Here is a 20,427-nt window from a genome sequence, read left to right as displayed (position 1 = left end):
ACCCAGTCTTGGGGCCATGAATACATAGTGAGAGAAGGCATGAGGCACATGAAAAGTGCAGGGCTTGACAAACAGGTGGTTCAAATTCTCACTGCTCCATTTCTACAGCTAGCCTTCGTTGTTCAAACCACTGCTCCCTTAAGTAGCTTCTCATTCCTCTCTCTTCTCCTGAGAGTTGGGCATATCCTATTCTGTCAAAACTTTCTCTAATTCATCACTTTGTCTGTCACTCAATTAGGCATCCCTTTCAAACACTGGTGCTTCCTTCTACAATCTAACTTTCATTGTTTGGGGTCGAAGGTGTGTACCAAGGTCATGTCTGTGTGTCTGTATTCCAGCCAGAGGGATTAAAGTTGGGTGGTAAGGGCTGAGCCGCACCACAACTAGAAACAGAGTTCTTCAGTGAATAACACAATCTCAGTGTTCACAGTGGGATCAGAGATCCTGCAACACTAGAGTCTGACTTCAGGATGAAGAGCAGACTGAAGGATAAGAAGGCCACGCCCCTCGGTGTGTCGGCACCCTTGCAAACAACCACGGAGTATGTTTGAGAAAAAGTTAAGCTGTTTTATTTCACAGGATAGCTCCACATCAAACCAGCAGGCACCATCAGAATACGCAACAGAGGATCCAATCAGACACTCTATAGGACGGGCATTTGGTCATAAGGTAGAGAAATGATACCCAGAAGAGGGCAACAGTTAGCATCACATGGGGACAGGCAACCAGCAATTTCCTAGGGTGGTTTCGGTTTGTTTTTTCCTGTCATAATTTGGGGGAAGAAAGAAAGCAAAGCAAACAAAATCGACCAGCCACTCTGAAGCAATCAGAAGCAAACCTATTGCCAAACCATGTAAACAGTCACACTGCCTGGAACGAGGGCCTGGGCAGCAGAGCTAGCCTCGACCCACTTCCATCTAGGGAAGGAAAGTGCACTCTGGCAGTTCCACTTCAAGGAACAGCTTTGTGATTTGCCTGGGACAGTTTGCACAGAAAGGAGTTGTCAGCAAAGGACAGCAATAGCCATTTGGCCAGTCCCAGTGGACGGGACAATAGTATGCTGGCAGATCCACCTTATGAGAGGCCAGGAGGTCTCGGACTGACAGTGAAGTCCCTTCTGGGTCCCCTGGGTAGGTTGGAGTATGTGGAATCCTCCACTTTGAATTCATCTGAGTGGAGAAGAGACCCCAGAGAACCAGGGAAGTGGACACGAGCTGTCAGCATCAGATCTGCACAGCAGAAAATCAGCTAAGCAATACCTTGGCCCACCCGCTTCCTGCCTCTTCCTCCCTGTCATACCTTTCCCTCCCAGACCAACAGGACCCACTACCGCAGCTAGACATGACACCCCACTCCACCCCTTTCTGGGTTTCTCAGAAGAATGAGGCGTTTGCTCTAGTGTGGAACCATCTGGAAGATGAGAAGTTAGAAACAGAAAGGCCGAGAGGGAGGACTGTCCTGTTAGTCCCTGGGGTTTTCCAGCACTTGTTCCGAGTGTATGTGCACTGGCCACTCAGTGATGACCAAGTATCAAGTCACGGTATGTCCTCTGCATCCATGCCTCCTGAATAAGAAAGGAATGCACCCGACAAGGCACTCCAGGAGATGCCAATGAAGGGAGCCCCTGTACAGGCTTCTCTCCCACCAGCTCCCCTTTGTGTACCACAAACCAGTTTAAAGTGTTTATAAGGCAGATCTCTGAACTTCTGGTTCCAGCCAGTAGCCAACGGATGGCTCCATTTCCCTGTGTCTCTTCCCACTCCGATTCGATTTCTTCACTGGATATAAACCTTTCCGTTCCTTAGGAATCCATTTCCCTCCTGACCCCTGGTTTAGCGACTTCAGAGGAAAGACTCCCTAGTCTTAATTCCCACCCCTGCAATTCCCTCCAGTTGTGTGCTCTGTCCGGGGTTCAAAAGGCGCTTCAAGGTGAGAAGTTAGCACTGAAGAGAAGGAAAGACGACAGTTGTTCACAGGATCCCACAGCTCAGAGTAGCTCAACGAGGAAAAGAGAAGGAGGGCAGGGAGGGCGAGTGGGGTCGGAAGCTCGGCTTGTTCTCAAATTGATCGGAGAAAGGTCTTTAGTGGCAGCTGGGCCACAAGGTGCCCAGGAAACTAGACCAGGAATTAATTGTCTTTGGTCAGTTTTAATTAAATGAACATCTTGCTGGTTCATTCCTAAAACAGACTGAACACTGGTTATACATAAAGACAAAAGGCTTGACCTTGGGGTAAGTTGGAGGTTAAGAAATCATTCCATGAAGCCAAAATAATTCTTTTAAATGCCCGTTATAAACTAACTGATCAGTACAGCTTTCAATAATGGTGATGAACATTGGTAGACACCACTTCCCCTTGTACGATTGGCTATATTGAGGACTACTAACTATGTTACTACACCCCCCACCCCAATCACTGTACAATTAGGTTTCTGGTATTTGTTTTAACATCGATCTATCTACTAGGTGCAAAGATTTGGTGAGTGGCAATGGCTATAATGTAATTGTAGCCTTCTTTAAAAAAATTACAGTTTCACATTTTAACAGTTACTTTCCAGCATTTAACAAATACAGCAATATATAGTGGACTAAAAACAGGCAGGAGTTGGAAGGGAGATGCTCACACTAGATAGACACGGATGGGACTGAGTTGGGACCTGGGGGTGGCTGAGACATGCAAAGGGACCAGATGAAGTGTGCTGGGGATGGGGACGGACAGTGTTTTTCCATTTGTTCTGCATCAAAGCTCAGATTGGGGGTTGGAAGAGTTGGGGACTCATCTGCCATCTGTGTGTGTGTGCTTCCCTAAATGTGAATTCATCAGCCACTTGCCAATGGGGGAAAGATAGATGCATAAGGAAAACAGCTGAGGCTCTGCTCTTGGGGCATTTGGGGAGAGGCAGTAAGGAAAACAAAATAAGTCAACCCAGAGACAAATCTGCACAGCATAACTGGCAATAGGTGCATCAGGTAATGGATTTGTAAACTCAATTTTGCTTCTATCTGGTATCCAGGCAGAGAATATTGCATTTTTGCCTGGGAGGTGAGTGGACTTAAAAATCTGGGAATAGCCCTGGGATACAAAAGAGAAGTCTTATCTCCTTATATGCATAGCAGAGATAACAGATTCCTGGAGACTAGGGCTTCCTGAGCCTGATGCAGCCCACGGGACCATCTGGCATATCTTGTGCAGGTCCCAGCCCACCCCCAGGCCTTACTGTCTTTCGACTACAGAATGGAGATACCTTTATGTGCTCAAAAACATAGGGCCCATCATAGCAGGAGTTGCGAGGAAAGGGAGGCTTGATGGCTCGGGCATCTTACTGACATTCTCATTTTGTGCCCATTCTTGATCCATAGGTACTCAGTGCTGATCCCACAGGCAAGGCAGATCCTCCCCATACCCAAGTACCAGTGACTCACTAGGTCCCTCCCTGGGGAAGGGGCAAGATGCCTTAAAGGACCCAAGAGATGGTGGAAGCAAACCCAAAGGGAAGAAATGCCAAGGAGGTTACTTCAAAGCATCTGTAGGTGACAAGAGTGGCATAGTCACAGGTCACATGGCTCCTGTGGAGACTGTGACGCAGATTCTGGATTTTGGACTGTAAAATTTGGAGGTAGGCAGAGAACCAGCCAGGGTGTGTGTGTGTGTGTGTGTGTGTGTGTGTGTGTGTGAGAGAGAGAGAGAGAGAGAGAGAGAGAGAGAGAGAGAGCAGAAGGAGGAGGATGAGAAGGAGGAAGAGGAGGAGGAAGAGGAGGAGAAAGAGGAAGAGGAGGAGAAAGAGGAGGAGGAGGAGAAAGAGGAGGAGGAGGAGAAAGAGGAGGAGGAGGAGGAGGAGGAGGGGGAGGGGAGGGGAGGAGGAGGAGGAGATCCTGGGTTTGGCATGCAGAGGGTGAGTAAAAATGTAGGACTAGGTTTGCCCGCGGCACATTATCCAACAATTCTGGAAGTATCTGGAAAATGGAGACAACAAAAAAAGCAGGTAAAATGGAATCAAAAGAGCCATGCAGAAGGTTGTTGTGACACTACAGAATCACGTACCTTGTTTCTACTACCATGTTAACTGCTTTAGAAGGAATGGAAGGAGAGGAGGGGATGGAGGGTGGGGAGCACTGCCATTGTCACAGAACCCCAGCCTACGGGGTTTCCTAGCACAGTCCTCCTCGGATGGAGGTCAGGGGATGACTGGGCACCAGAGGCTCCAACGGGGAGCAGAGTGTGGTGTGCATTGCTCTCAAACAGACTTGGTGTGACCGAACGCCTCCTTGCCCACTCAGTTCCAAATCTGACAAAACATAATCAGTAGAATGAGGAGGAAGAAAAACATTAAGTATTTTGAAGATGAGAGAAGTAAAACTTGCATTGTCACCACAGCTTAATCCCTACAGCACTTCTAGGGTTTGAACTAATTCACACTAGGGTTTTGGGTTTTGTTTGTTTGTTTCTTGCTGTTATTGTTCCCTCAACCACAGGCCATGCTGTGTTAGGATGGTGCACAGCGTCTCACTATCCTGATTCAGCATACAAGCTCAAAGGTCTTCACACCAACTCCCCTGTGGCTCTTGGGGCACAGTTGACCCTTGGCCTCCGGGTGACAGGGCAGGATCTCTGGGGCATGGGTGAAGGGTTTTCTATGAAGGGTTCCCCACCTTTAGGAGCAGCCTGCTTAGGGGTACTGCCTGCCCCACCCTTCCTTAAGGGGCAGACTGTTCTGGAAGGCCACGACTTCTGGAGACAGCTGGAGACTGTTTCTGGTTTTGTGTCTCTGCAGGTTAGTGGTATATTGCTTCGTTCGCAGTTACTGTGGGGGCCTCTAAGTTCTCCCAGAGAAGTCCCTGCAAATCCCACCGAATAACAGCGGGAAATGTTTGGTGGCATGGGTCTGAGGTAAATCTAAGTTTCATAAAAAGAAAAAAAGGAGCGTCTATATACAGTTAGCATGTGTGTATGCCCAGCTCTCTAGTATATGTATATAGATGCATAAATATATATATACACACACCTACAGACACATACGTACACATATGCGTATATATGCATGTATTTATATACACACACATATATACGTATGTAGAGAATATCGAGAGAATAGTTTTCCAGTGAAAATATGAGAAGCTGGTAAGCATCTGCCTCAATCTCAGGAAACACTGTCCTTGGGACTGATCTTGCTCCAGCATTCCTTGGCATGTCTGTCTGCTCACAAGAGGTCTGTGGCATTCACATGGCTGAGTAGGAGTCGCAGCTAACGCCTGGGCCTCTGCTCTCCACAGACATACACCCTCCCAGGCTGACCTTCTAGGATCTGCCCTCCAAGGCCAGGAGATCCCTGGGAAGCAAGTGGAAGCCACGGAGGCCACCCTAGGCCTCGGTGTGCTGCAGTGGGCCACGGCGATGTCACCGATCCTGCAGGTCACATGGTGCCAGACTTGTCTGAGGAGCTATTAGGGAACATCTTCTCGGTAGGTGTCACTGCCGGGCTGCCCACACCTGAGCTGCTGCTGCTGCTGGACCGGTGCTGGACCACAGGTCTGACTGGACGCATGGGGGGTGGACGCAGCTGGGCACCAGCCAGGCGAGCCGACAGGGCTGGCTTGAAGGTGGTCATCATCTCTGTAGACGAGCTGCTGCTTCGACGCATGGCAGCATCGGGGTCTCGGATGACAATGGTGTGCAGGGGGCTGGCAGGCTCTGAGCTGATGGGGCCTGGTGGATTCTTTAGGGGCTCCAGGGTGTCCAGCACCACATCTGGTGCCTGCTTGACAGTGTTCTGTCTCTCAAGCTCCCGCAACTCATGAAGAGCCGTGCTCATGGTCTTCTCGATGTCCTGAGGACAGAGAGGGCTCTGGTCAATACAGTGTCTTCAGAACTGTTAGCCAGTTCAAGACCTTCCAGAGGGTGTTACTTAGAAGCCCTACTGCCCAGAGGGAGATCAGACCCCAAGGGTGTTTTGTAACCAACTCAGGGAATCAGCATGAGCATCCCCTATTCGTGTCCTGCCTAGGAAGTCACCTTCATAAAGGCAGATAGATCAGGTTATGGCAGACAGACAGACATTCAGTCAAACAACTAACTCTGCACCCCATTGCTACTGGACTGCATTGACCTCTCTGATCCTGAGAATTCTCACTGGTAAATTGCAGACAATTAGAATATCTACCTCAGAGGGTTGATGGATGTGTAAAATGATCAGGTCCTTGCAAAGAGATGGGCATGGCACCTGGCACATAGTAAGCACTCAAACAGTCATAACAATCCCCAGCAAAGATACCTTATGCTGAGCACTTATCCAAAGCCTTTAATAATTTAGTGATGGGTAGGGACAACTGTTACACCCGATTCACGCATAAGGAAACTGAAGCTTGGACTAGTCAAGTACCTTGTCCAGGGTCACACAGCTAAATAGCAAGACAATCCAAGTCAGAACCCAGGCAGTCTGTCTCAAGAGTCTCTGCCCTAGCTATTGTGTTGTTTTTGTTGTTTTGTTTTATTTTGTTAAAAGTCCTTTGTCTTAGAGGTAGAAGGATGACCTCGTGGTTAAGAAAACTGGCTACTTTCCCAAAGAACCCAGGTTCAATTCCCAGCACCCACACAGTGGCTTATAACGTGCTGTACAGTCGCAGGGATCTGTCACCCTCACCTGACTCTGTGGGCACTGCACACATGTGGTACATAGACATCCATGCAGGCAAAACACCATACATGAAATCAAATGGAAAAAAATAGTCTTTCATTTCATCACATTCAGATATTGAGAGAATTCATCTCCCGCCCTACAGAATTGCACAACAGTATGCCCTCTTAAAAGTTAAAAAGAAAAAAACCTTGCCCAAAGGGAAATTATCTACTGACTCTACACTGTGCCTCCTAGAAGGACAGGAAAACTGCCTTCCTCCCAGCATTATGGTCTAAAAGGCTCATGTCTTATTTTAAAAGGGGGGAAAATTTTTAAATGGCATACAGTTGTATCAGCACGCTCATCAAAAAGAGAATACCTCAGGGGTCAGAGGTGTGGCACTCCAGGCCAGCCTGAGCTTCTTGTCTACCAATCCAGGGCAGGGCTAGGGCTGAAGGCAGCACTGACTACAGGCTGGGCAAACACTAGCCACTCTGAGCTGCACTCCGTCCATCCAGAAAGCCCACACTTGCTGTGAAGGTGTGATGAGAGGATGGACAGGATGAAGCTCTGCGAACAGCCAGGAGTGGTCAACCAACTCCTCAGAGTTCACGTCCCTGTTCAGGGGGCTTTCAATGGGGCCGCCACCATATCCAGCAGATGTGAGGGGAGCTGCTTAGACTGATCTGACCCAGAACCCACAGAGGGCACAAGGGGCCTGTCTTCGCAGGTGCCATATCCAATCTGAGCTATGTTGGCACCAAGGTATACTTGCTCTTAAGCAGTCTGAGGCCAGCCCTGGAAGAAATGCATGGCTCTGGGGAGAGAGATGGGACTGAGGCCTGGAGATAAAGAAGAGAGAGGTCTCTATCCACCAGAGTTCTTCACGCTCTCCTTCCTGGATTTGCAGGCATCCTCCTTCCTGCCAGACTCCAAAGTTTCCCCAACCAGCTTCTTGCTCCCCTCGCTGTGTCAGTCTATCCCTTTTGCTTTCTGTATTCTGCTAATGACTAATACCAGCCTCATGCCTCTGTGCAGGCAGCTTTAAGAAGGAGTCTTCGGGAGTTTCTTTATCCAGAGGTTTGGTTATAAGTGACTCTGCGGGAGGGCTCTTCTCCCCACCTACCGTACACATGCTGTGCAGGGTCACCCCAGCCTCTGCTACTGTTCTGGGACTTAGTCTCCTATTGTACCCACAATCCCCTCTGTTTGCTCTAATGCAATGGGAGCTGAAAGATAAAAGTGTCAATGACTAAGATGTCATTTCCTCATCTCCCCATCCCTGGTAGAGCGTGAACGGGAAAGACAGAAAGCTCAGAGACAGGTGGGCTGAAGGGTTTAGGCTGCAGCCTTGCATTAGTCTGATGAGGAATGCGTAAGTCTGCCAGGTGAAGCCGCAGGGTGGCACTGGGGACCGAGGGACACCGTTGGGAAGGTCCTCATTTTTCCACTTCCTCCCCACTTCAGATGACAATGTTGCACGTTTCTGTAACAGTCTCATTGTCAAAGCTTTAACTCTACATTGTTCAGGGCATTTGGAGACCAGAGAATCTAGGGTGAATCCATCTACTACTTGGGGTCCTCCACACTACCTCCCCTTTGACTCAGAGATGAAATTGAGCAAGTGTTCGCACTTGCTGGCCGGTGTCTTCCCAACTGCCTCCACAGTTTCCCGTGAGCTTCAGTTCCACTGGAGAAAAGCACTATCCAGTTAGAGTGGGCTCGCACACTGACAATACTCGGAGTATTGCTAAGTGCATTTCTTGGGTTAGGCTAACAAAATGCTCCTCAAAACTAAAGAAGTCTGGAGACGGGATAAACTCTGTTTTTGCTGGAGATCCACAGTGCACAACAAACTTTTGCAAAGCTCCAAAATGTATTGTCAATACACCTTTCTACTTAGTCAGAGTACAGCAGCGTAAATGATGCTGGCTGCAGACTACCCCTCACCCCCACTGGCATGGCATAGCAGTCTGGGACGTGTTAGGCATAGTGCCCCAGATTGCATTTGAGTTTCCATATAAAGGGCCTAAGCCAGCTTTAGGAAGCCCCTGCCCTGCTGGCAGAGAGTCTTTAGAAGATTCTAGGTGATAGGAAGATAATGGTTCTCAAGAGAGTAACCTTCGAGGATAGAAGGCCAAGTTGACTGTCTCCTCTGCTTGGCCTATGCCAAGGTATCGACCTCAAGGACTCTCTGGAAGTAGGCATCAGCATGTGAGGTAACGTCCGTGTGTGGAGTTCTAGCTGGTGGTGTATTGCTTCGGTCAGGGTATTCTCTGAGGATCTTCCCTGGACTCTTGTAAGGACATGCTCAGAAGTTCGAAAGCTCACCTCAACCCCTGCCGAATGGGTACTCAAAGGCTATCAGCATAACAGATTCCCCCTGCCTGTAGGATCTGCTAGGCTCTGTTATCTCTTAAGTAAGAGATAACACTGAGAGAGGTATGTAATGGACCATTGCCCAAAATTACAGCCAGGGGGATAAAAATGGAGACTTCTGGTAATGCAATGTCAAAACCAGACATAACCAGTGATGTGAGCTGGTAAACAATGAAACAATGCCTGGTGTGTTCATCTGGCCAGTGGGGGGGGGGGAAACAAACAGGAAAAAAAAACCCACCAAAAATGACAGGAAGTGCTATGGAAGAGCTTGAGATTTTCTTCCATTTTGCCTCAGCTATTTAGTGCTGCCCATCTCTTGAGTCTCAGGTCATATCCTCCCAGTGCATTACTTCCAAGCTGTAGACTCTCAAACTATGATGTGCCCCCCCCCACTTACTTATTAAAGATGCCCAGCCTAGCTGCCATTCTGGGTTGGCAGTTCTCTTTAACTATAAGCTCGTACAGGCAGGGCCAAAGTACATGGGGTCTCCACTGCACTTCATTGTACGTGGTGGATGTCACACAACAGATAGATGCCCAGCCAAGAATCACCAATAAGGTGAATAGAGTAATGAACGAAGGAGGGATGCATGCATGTATGGATGGATAGACACATACATGGATGCATGGATACACGGACTCAATCATAGCACCTGTGGAGAGGTCTGCCATTGCTTCAGCCCCATAACCCAGCTACCCTCTATTCTGTGTGTGTGTGGGCGGGGGGGATCTTCCAGTCTTTCCAAGGGCCATAGCTAGTGGCACGGAAAGGAAGCCAACTCACTGTCTTGTATGACTCAGTCTCAAGTCCCACCAAGACCACTGTGGCCCCCACTCAGCACTTCCCACCCTCTGTCCCACTGGGTGTCTCACTGGCCTAACTGTCTTCTGTGGGGCCCTTACTTCTGCGAGGGCCTCAGCCTCTAGGGACTTGTGGTCCCCTAGGCTGCTGTGTCGTGTGGAGCCGCAAGTTGACCTCATGGAGAGCCCTTCTGTCAGCGCCTTCTTGTCAGGGTAGTTGATGCTGCCAGCGCTTCCGAACGTCGCCATCCTCCTCTTCTCAGGGCTCTCAATCCGTCCCCGGCTGAGGGGGATTTTGTGGGGGCTGCTGGGACAGGCAGCAGCTCGGGGTGGCGTATCTATGCTGGGACCCAAGCCCCGGGGTGGGCTGTGTGTGTCGCCCCCACTTCGGCGCCTGGGGATGGCTGCTCCGTCGGACCGTAGTCGCACTCTGCAAAGGAGCCAGGGGCAGGAAGCATGGGGCAGAAGTCAACCCTAGCCAGTCTCAGAGTGCACCAGCCAACCCCCATGCCACAGCTACACGTAAACCTAGAGGAGCTAAGTCAGTGAAAGCCTCTTTCAGCCAGAACGTACACTTTAGCAATAAAGGGTGGGCTCAGACCTGTGACACCTCCTCTAAAGGGAAGAGTAACCTGGCCCAGGGAGGAACACAGAGAATGAGAGCCAGGTTGGCGGCAGCAATGCTGCAGACCAGAGTCTAAGGTTAGGGCAGGGCAGGAAGATTTCAAACTAGAAATGCTATGGCCAGTTATGGTCCTATATAGTCTGAAGCCTTTCAGACTCTAGGTAGTTTGAAACACTTAGGCTTGACTGTACCAAAAAGCCACAGTAAGCATGGGGGAGGGGGGACCCTGGGAACAAAATACCTGTTCACTATCATCACCTTCCAACCTCCCCAGAGCAGGGCTATCCATACGGCTTTCCCAGACCTCGGAAATCAAGTTGTTGAAGAGTGAACACACCATTGTAAAATGTGCCTTGTGTCTATGGGTACCTTGTCCACCTCCAAGGTTCTACTGGTATAAAAGGGTATGAGCTGTTTGGGGGAGGAAGGGAGAAGCACAGGCCTTTGACCCATGTCTGCCACACCTTTCCTGTCTTCTCCCAAGTCCATTCTGTGAATGAGCTACATCGATGGACTATCTTTCACCTGCACACATTTGAGTGGGTTTAAAAATGACTTAAAGATCGCTCTGTCCTATGGAAGTCACCCAAGATATAGAGGCCTTCATGGGAGGGAGGGAAGTTGGATGGTGATGAGGGTAGGGAGGAATAGGGTGCTGGGAATAAGTTCCATGGGACTGGTGGCATTCAAACCCTCTGCCCCCAGCAAAGCTAAGCAAGCCTGTGGCTGCCCCAGTAGGACCAAAGCATAGGTGTTGGGGAGGAAGAGGCTTTGAGAAAGAAAAGAAGAAAGATGAGTGAGGGAAGAGGGGAGAGAGGAGGCAAGAGATGATATGGTCCTCCTAGGAGCGGGGGACCATGCCATTCTCATCAGTGGAGCCCAGTCTTTGACTTCTCCATGGATTCTATCATCCTGCAGTGTCCAAAGCTGAACTGAATAGACTTAGCTCTAAAAAGAGGCACCGGGACCTCAACCAAAATCAATCCTTGAGTATGCCCCCATTGTATGCTGACACAGGTGGCTGCCAAGCTCTGAAAAGACTGGGTTGATCACATGACCCTTCTGCTGTAGGAGTCGGGTGGGGCACACAGACTTGACATTCTAAGAGGACACAGGGTTGGGAGTGAAGCAGAGTGACAGGCTGTTAGCTTTCTCTCTTTTCCTGTTCTCAGGATACTTGTACGGCTCCTTGCTGGTAGAAGGGTCATGTGACACAGCCCATTCTCTGTGAAGAAACTGGCAATCTGCTCCCACCAAACAGGTGGGTGGAGTCGGGTATCAACTTTCACTGGCACAAAAGGAGGTGTGAGTTCTCTGTTTAAGTGGTGTGTTTCAGGCATGGGGGACTGTGGAAGCTTTAGATTTTTTAAAATATTGCATAACAAATCATCTCTAGCAGATACAGGAGCTGGAGAGAGGAAGAAAAGCACTGGCCAATTTTTCTCCTCTCTCTCTCTCTCTCTCTCTCTCTCTCTCTCTCTCTCTCTCTCTCTTACACTGTGTGTGTGTGTGTGTGTGTGTGTGTGTGTGTGTGTGCGTGCTCATGTGTGGTATGTCTGTCACTGTCCCTGTTTCTGTTTCTGTCTGTCTCTCTCAGTGTTATTATATTTCATTTTCAAGATTATTATGCTAAATAGTCGGGCTGGCCTATGACTATTATTTAAAATAAAAAGTTCCTTGATCCCAGGCTATGTCTTCTGCCTTCTTCAATGCCCCACCCCTCCCCTCCACCTCAAAGCTCACACCTAGAATCCTTGAGTCCTTCCAGCCAGCCCACCCAGCTGTTCCCAGTGTCATGGCTTATAGAATCAAGGTGCTGGAACAGCCTTCTCCTCCCCTTCCTGTCCTCTTGCTTCTCCCAATTCAGACACAAACAAACAAATGGGTACTAGTGAGACAAAAATGAACCCATGTTTCCTACCGGCCCATCACCCCCCCAAAGCCGTAATCAGAGATGTGCTCTGTGGGGGACTGGAGGTCATTCTTGGAGGAGGCCTTGTCATCCAGCAGTGGCCCACTGCTGGCCTCGCTGTCAGCCTTTTGGCTCAGGCTATCGGAGAAGGCATCATCCCTGGGGAGGAGAGAGACATAAGTTGGAGGTGGTTCCCACCCTCTGAGGAAGGCCCAGGATGCCCAGACTCCTCCACAGCTGTCTGCACACACCTATGTCTATACCAGCAGCCCAGGGTGAGCCCCGTCCCTCCACACACCTACTGCAATGCTCCCATAGCCAGGTCGCTAACAGCTGGCTCCCTCGTATTCTACCACTGTTCCTAGCTTGTTCTCTTAGACCCTTTCAATGATGGAGACAGGTTGAAGAAATGGGTGATGGAGTCTGCAAGCTGGGCATGGGGTACTGAGTGCTGAGTCTCCCAGTATAGGGTGCTGTATGCTTAGTTTCCTACGGCTCCATGAAAAGCGGTTCAGAGCCAAGCAAGAGAGGAAGGGTTACCTCAGTTCCTTATCTCCCTATCTGCAGTGTGGGATACTTGTGGGGTGACCCATGCGTTTAGGGGTGCCCTGACAGTTTCCTTCTATAACCTTCTCCTTCCAGTGACCTGTCCTTGCTGTCAGAGGTCTGTGGACTCCGGGGCTGCCAGACGGCTCGCTATTACAGCATTCCCTTTCTCATTCGCTTGGCCTTGCCTTTGCTCAAGCTTACAACTTCCTCTCCTGCGCCACAACAAAGGCTTATGGTCCTCTTTCTGTGGAGTTTAGCTCCATAGCTGCTTCCAGGTCAGGTCAGCTCTGCTGAGCCTATCCAAGCTGGAAGGGAATGAGAGAACCCCACACAAAGTGTTGACTTCTTGAACTTTCTGACAGTGCTAGATTCTTGGGATGTGTGGCTTTTTAACTCCTTAAATTGTTAAAAATAACACCTGATTGAAGGAAAACAAGGAATGTTTCTTTTTTCCCCATCCCCTTTGATGGGTTGGTGAACTTCTCACTGGCTACAGGAAAAGCTCAAGATAGTGGAGGGATACGAGAAGAATATGGGATGCTAATGACCACGGTGAGTGATCGCCTAGATGTGACTCATGGGTCTGGGTGGCAGCCCCAGACCTAATACTATCTCTGTATCATCTGAAAGACAGGCTGTATGCATATTTCTCCTGTAGATTTCCACTTAGAGGAAGTTAGAAAAAAACATTCTTAGAGACTATCAAACATTCTGAACCTGGAAGAACAAATTTCCAGTATTCCTCTTCCACTGCCCATTCGAGACATCACTAATCTATTACCTCATTCTTCACAGAAGGCCCCAGTTCTCACTCACATGTCCTGTACAACTATGTACTGATGAGGGATGAGTCCATCTACGCCATTGTGACGGCCCTCCCACCAGTCCTCGGAGGCACGGTGGTACAGGAGTAGTGAGGCCCCTTTTTTGAAGGATAGTTCACGAGGGGACCGCCCCACATAGTCAAACTTGGCGATGGCCTCGATCTGTTCCACTTCTGGAAGAAAATCAAGAGGAAGAGCATCTGTGAGGTCATGGGGTGGCCCGGGACTCATGCAGCCTTGGCTGCAGTGAGGAAACGTGGGCAGCAGGCTTGATGAACACATGTGGGCTGGGGCTTAGGACCCCAGCACGCTAGGCTCAGACTCCTCCCACTGCTTGAGCTTAGGCGAGCCATGTAATTTCTCAGAACGTCTGCTGAGTACCAGGCTCAGTGGCATAGACCTGGAATCTCAGCATTCTGGAGCCCAGGGCAGGAAGACCGTGAGTTTGTGGGTCACATAGTGATAACCCATCTCATAAAAAAATAAATCTAAACAGCCCATAGGGAGCTGGTGTGCCAGATCCTTGTTTTCCACTGCATAATTACTGAAGCCAGTTTGGCCAGGTGTGGTAATGCATACCTATAGTCTAAGCACTTGGGAGGTAGAGGTAGGATAACAGGAAGTTAAGGCTAATCTGAGCTACCTGAGACCCTGTATCGTGTGTGTGTGTGTGTGTGTGTGTGTGTGTGTGAAGGAATTTCTGTACCTTCTACATCTCCACTTTCCAATGGGGCCTTTTCTCCCTGGTCCACTTTACACAGAAGACCCTGCCCTGCCCGCAGCACTAGATTCCCATCCCTGTTCACTCACGATACTCTCCAGGGCTCTCTTCTCTCTTTCCTCTTCCCTTTGTTAGGATGGGGATGGAACCCAGAGCCTCACACACACTAGGCGGGTGAGCCACACAGTCAGCCTCTCAGTGGCTCGTAAACTTGCAAACAGTGAATGAAAATAAGGACACAGCACAGTCAAGTTCTCGGATGCTGCTAAAGCCCTGCCTAGATGAAATTTAGAGTAGCAAATGGCAAATCCTAAATCAACAACCTCCACCTTCTAAAAACAGGAAGTACGGGAGCTGGAGAGATGGCTCAGTGGTTAAAAGCAGGCTGCTCTTCCAGAGGACCTGGGTTTGAGTCCTAGCACCTACAGGTCAGCTCTAGTTCCAGAGGACCTCTTCTGGCCTCCAAGGACACTGCATGCACATAGGCATTCATGCAGGCCAAACACTAAAAGTAAATTTAAAATCTAGAAAGAAATTTTACTAAAACATTAGAAATACAAACTAAACCCAAGCAAGCAGAACAAGATGTAATGCCGACTAGAGTAGAATTAAATGAGACAGAGACTAGGAAGCTAGGGGACGTCCAAGCTGCTGTTTTGAAAACGATCAATGAAATTAAACAAATCTTTGGCTAAATAAACTAAGAAAATAAGAATGAAAAATCATGTCAGTCAAATGTAAGATCAGAAATGAAAGAGGAACATTAACGTTACTACTTTGAAGGAAAAAGAGGTATCAGAAAGAAACATTACCAACAACTACATAACAACAAACTAGGAAGTCGGATAAAATGGGCACATTTCTAACAAATACAGACCATGGCCTTGAGAAATAGGCTATCCGGGGCCAATGAGATGGCTCAACAGGAAAGGCTGCTTGCCACTAAGCCCAAAAATGTGAGTTTGATCATTGAGCCTTACATGGTGGAAGGAGTGAGCCAAATCCTGCACGTTGTCCTCCAACCTCACAACTACAAGCCATGGCATAAGCACCCCTCCAACAATAAGCAAATATTTTAAAAAATCGGAATATCAGGATGGTAAGATGGCCTCAGTTCTCTCCTCATTAGACCATGTAGGGTGGAAGAGCTGCGTGCAGGGGTGCACATCTGTCTTCCAGCACTCCTGTGTTGAGATGGGATGGAAGACAAGAGAATCATCCAGAAGCTCCCAGGCCAGCTAGCCTGTCGCACGCAGCAGCAGAAACAAGAGAAACCCCATCTCAACAAGAAGGAGAAAGATGTCCTCTGACTTCTGCATGCATGCCATGTCATGTATGTGCCTGCCCGTCATACATGGACATGCACACATGCCAAGGATACATTTTATGGAAAGAAATAGGAAACCTGAATGAGTCCCCAAGAGAATGAACAACCCATCAAAGCGCTACTCAGAGAGAAGTGCCCAGCCCCATTTGGCTTCATTATTGAACTATACCGAACATTTGAACAATAATAATTATTCACAGAATCTTCCAAAAAGCATGGAGGGAGCACTTGGCAACACATTTCATGAGGCAAGTGATTATCTAACACAAAACCTGGTCTCTGTTACCAGGAAACTGCAGGCTGACAGCACTTATGAATATGGATGAAAGTTTTCTGTACAAAATATTAGCAAACTGGATGCAGGGGTGTGTAAAGGAGTCATGCCCCATGCCTGAGAAGAATCCATGTCAGGAATGTAAAATTGTCTAGCATCTAAACGCTCAGCGAATGCATCCCATCTTGCCAGTAAACTAGAAAGCACAGATGACATAATCGTTAGGATGGCTAAGAAGAGCATTTGGCAAAAATCTAACACCCCTTCCTAACAAAACACCCCCCAACACAGGAACAGAAGGGAGCCTCCTTGACTTAACAAATGCACCTCTGAAAACCTCACCGCTACTGGGAGAGATGGCTCAGCCACCGAGAGCATTTGTCGCACAGCCATGAGGACTGGAGTTCAGCTCCTGGTATCCAGGAGACAAGCCAGGCATCGGGCACACCCCTGTGACCTCAGCTCTGAGAAGGATGGCGACAGAAGTGTCACTGGGGCTTCCTGGCTCCCAGTCCAAGTGAGAACATGTTAGCCCAGGTTCAGGGATTCTGACTCAAAGAGATAGTGATCGCAGAAGACACACAACAACCCCTTCAGGTCTTCATGTATGTGCTAAGCACGGGTACACAGGTGCATGAAAATGCACTCACAGACACTCACAAAAAGGGAAAAATCACACTGAGAGTTAACATTCTCTCTTTTGTAAAATAGTGGCTGCTTTCTCTGTGTGATGGTTTGAATGAAAACAGCCTCTCTATGGCATTGTCTGTTTGAATATTTCGTTCCCAGCTAGTGGAAATGTTTAAGAAGGATTAGGTATGGCCTTGTTGGAGAAGGTGTGTCCACTTCAGGCTCTAACCCTTTTGGGACACTGTAAGCCCCAATAAACTCTCTTAGTTTCCTTAGTCATGGTGTCTTATCACAGTAATTTAAAGTAATTAAGACACCTTGTAAGAGAGAAGGCAAGACAAGGGTTTTCTTGAACGTAGTCAAGACTATGAGCAACAAAATAAGAGCTGGATGAACTGGACTTCATCAAAATTAAAACCCTTTTGTGCTTCAAAGGACACCATTGGTAAAGCAAAAATCAAGTCTCGTAATGGAAGAAAACATTCAGAAATCATATTTGAGATAAGGAACTTATATTTAGAATATGTAAAGAGCTGTTCTAACTCAATACTAAAAAAGATGAAATTAAATTGGGCAAGAGATCTCAAGACAGAATATCACGCTGCTGCTTTTCCAGGCGAGCGAAGGTTTTAGTGATTCCTCTAAGTACCATGGGGCCCCAGGTACGGAAGGGCAGCTGTGCTGTTTGGAGAGCTGAGGGCCTGTGAGGACTGGCTTGTGTAAGCGTGAGAAACCCCTGTGAGGTTCTGGCCTAGACTCTGCCCACTCTATCAAGTGGGTAAGGAGGCCTGAGCCCACTTCTCTCAGAATGTGCATCTGTGTGGTCCAGTTTCCATGGAAACCAGCATGGCTCTGTTCCTCATCTGGCAGGAGTAGAGGAATCAGGTGGATGGACCTCTTCCTCTCTCTCTCTACACACACACTTCTGTTTCTCTCCACAGTCCTCACTATTGAGGTAATTCGCAGGTGCCCCTGCACTGGAGATGACCCTTTAATCTCACATTGTCAGTCAGTTCTTAAGGAGCTGCTACCAATCTGTTGAGGTCTGCTGAGAACGCCTTGAGGGCTCACCACACTCATCACCACACACTAGGTCCCAGCAAAGTCCTGGTGCAGAGCAGATCATTGGGACCCAAGCAGGACACACAGAGGGCCACATGCACCAGGAATGGTATTCAACAAATGCCCAGCACCCACCAGGATCTATGTGGGCCTGTGCTGTGACCCAAGGCGCGTACAAAGGCTTTCCTGGGTCCGTCTCTGTGCTGAAGGGCAGCTGTGCTGCTTGGAGAGCTGAGGGGCTGTAAGGCTGGCCCTGTGGCTGGCTGGAGTAAGAAGGAGAGGTCCCTGTGAGGTTTTTGGCCTAGACTGTCTGTGTTACTCACCTTCATCGCTGGTGTGAGGCTCCGTGCCATTGTCATGGTCGACTTCATCAATGGTCCCCGGCTCACTGTGTGGGCTGTCACTGTAAGCAAACACAGGAAGAGGACCCGTGAGCCCTAGCTATAGAACTGACTAGATTGTCACAGGCTTGAGTATGTGGCCCACATGTGTTGGAAATGCCATCCCTAATATCACCATGTTTGGAGGTATAACCTAGGCAGAGGCAATGAGGCCAAAAGGGCTGTGTTAACAGAAACTGATTGGTGTCAATCAAGACGTGGGTTGGTTATCATGAGAGCTGACTGACAGCTTTGCCGATTGACGGCTTTGGGCTATCTTGCTTGTTCTCACACTTTCTTTCCTTCTGCCTTCCACCACAGGACAATGCAGCATGAAGGCCCTCGGCACATGTGCTATATACCTCTTAGCTTTCAGAACCTTGAGCCACGTAGATTTCAGTTTATTACAGATGACTCAGACTCACGTATTCTAGTACAGTAGCAGAAGTGGGCCGAAATAGTTTTGTTCCGTGAGATCCAGATAGCAGTGGTAGACCACGCTTCTGGAAGCCAGGGTTCTTCTCTTTGTGTGTGTGTGTGTGTGTGTGTGTGTGTGTGTGTGTGTGTGTGTGTGTGTGTGTGTGTAGTTTTCATCAGCTTATTGACTGGGTTTACACACCACTACATTAAGTAGGAAGAATATGATGACAAACCAAATGGACTAGGTCCCTCACCTCACTGCTCACATTCTAGGGAGAGAAAACACTGAGGCAATGTACAAACAGTTGCTAGACAAAATAATGATTTCTAAGAAAGAGACAGGCTGTGCAGGAGGGGAGGACAGCAGAGGGACCGACATAGAGTGATTGGGTGGCTGTTTAGAGGAGGTGACATTCATGATGCTGGTAGAAAAGAACAGAGAGCTCTGGGCAGCTCAGCTGGTCGTGTCCGGCATGTACAAAGGCCTGGCTTTCATCTCCAGCACAAAACAAACCTGGCCTGGTAGTGCACACCTTTAATTCCAGCTCTCAGTAGGTAAAGGCAGGAGGAGCAGAAGTTCAAGTGAGCTTCCGCTATATAATGAGTTTGGGGCCGGTCTGGGCTACACGAGCCTCTGTTTTCAAAAGAACAAAAAGAAATAGACTGAATTGTGAAAAATTCCCCATTCCCATCAGGATTAATTCCAAATCAAGGACATCAGAACTGGCCTCCAGCTTACCTGTGGAGCCTGGTACCTCCCCACCCTCTTGTCACATACTCTGAATCAACAAACCTAGACACTTTTCATTCTATCGAGGGCTCCAGGCCTAGGACTTTCTTGGCCCAGTCCTCTGTGAGTTGGCTCCAGTTTAAGCTGCTGGCTTGGATCTTTTGTAACCTCCTTGGGAAACCTTTCCTGGTGGCTGGTGATTGGCTCAGGGACCCCTTCTGGGACAGGAGCCTCTCAACACTCCTCCCACTGGAGCTGCTCCTGCTCAAATACCATCCCTGCCACAGGAGATCCAGTCCCAAGAGGATCTGGATCGTGGGGGTAGGTGGTGGTGGAGGCAGCATCCCTGTGTGGATGAATCTTGTTTACTATACTGGGACCCTCAGCCTCACTTCCCTTTTTGGTTTTGAAAATGCCTTCAAAATGACCATGTAATTACTAATTCTCTACCCTACAGGAAATGAAGAAAAGTGCAAAAGTGGTACGTGTGAATTTGTGTGCTTAGCTTCTCTTTGTGAAGAAATTGTGCTTTCTAGAAGCGTAAGAGACTTGTACAGTGTTAGGATAGAGAGCTGCAAGCAGACACCACTGTGACCAGCGACCCTCGCAGCCTTTCATGTCTGTTTGGGGAGGAATGTTCAACTTTGAAGCAGTTGCTCAATTAACCCCAGAGAATGGAGGTAATCCAAGCACCCAGGAATACTTTAATAAAAACCCAAATTCCCACTGCGCATGGTAGATCAAGTCTATCATCCCAGCACTTACTGAGGCAGGAGGATCACAAGTTTAAGAGCAGCGTGTGCTAAATAGGGAGACACTGTTGCAAAAAATTCAAACTGAAATGCCTACGTTCCCTCTAGGCACCTGGCAGAAAGACTTAAGTGTGTGGCTGTGTTGGCCTGGACTGGGGACAATGTGACAGCAGGACATTTAAGCATGTCAAGCAGCGTGTTTAATTTTCTCCTCTCTGCATTCGTCCTCCCTTACTGAATTCTCTGTTTTAATTAAAATGTAACTGTACAAAAATCATAAAAATTATACATAGTTGGGAAATATAAGGTCATCTAATGTATGCACACATTGTGTGATGTTTAAAGCAGGGGTAAAAGTACCTATTTCCTTAAAAACATTTGTCTTATTTTAAAAGTTATTTATATGCAGAGGGCGGGGACGATAT

The 20,427-nt window shown here is 48.4% G+C and overlaps 1 protein-coding gene and 1 pseudogene across 3 annotated transcripts in view; both read right to left on the bottom strand.

Annotated features, from left to right (window-relative positions):
* Positions 1-542: 542 nt before the first annotated feature.
* LOC116903429 lies at positions 543-2,058 on the bottom strand (annotated as a pseudogene). Its single transcript, XR_004388277.1, has one exon. The product of XR_004388277.1 is annotated as an uncharacterized LOC116903429 (transcript).
* Positions 2,059-4,308: 2,250 nt separating this feature from the next.
* Srgap3 (SLIT-ROBO Rho GTPase activating protein 3) overlaps positions 4,309-20,427 on the bottom strand; it is a 225,403-nt gene continuing 209,284 nt past the window's right edge. For both annotated transcript variants that reach the window (XM_032905978.1, XM_032905979.1), the window contains exons 18-22: positions 18,044-18,123; positions 13,699-13,879; positions 12,343-12,492; positions 9,899-10,226; positions 4,309-5,824 (exon numbers count right to left, since the gene is read on the bottom strand). In XM_032905978.1, the coding sequence (XP_032761869.1) occupies positions 5,411-5,824; positions 9,899-10,226; positions 12,343-12,492; positions 13,699-13,879; positions 18,044-18,123 (1,153 nt within the window). In that variant the 3' untranslated portion in view covers positions 4,309-5,410. The remainder of the gene's footprint in view (positions 5,825-9,898; positions 10,227-12,342; positions 12,493-13,698; positions 13,880-18,043; positions 18,124-20,427) is intronic.

The sequence above is a fragment of the Rattus rattus genome, chromosome 6, assembly GCF_011064425.1.
Source record: "Rattus rattus isolate New Zealand chromosome 6, Rrattus_CSIRO_v1, whole genome shotgun sequence".
Lineage (NCBI taxonomy): Eukaryota > Metazoa > Chordata > Mammalia > Rodentia > Muridae > Rattus > Rattus rattus.
This window is presented reverse-complemented; position numbering and strand designations above follow the sequence as displayed.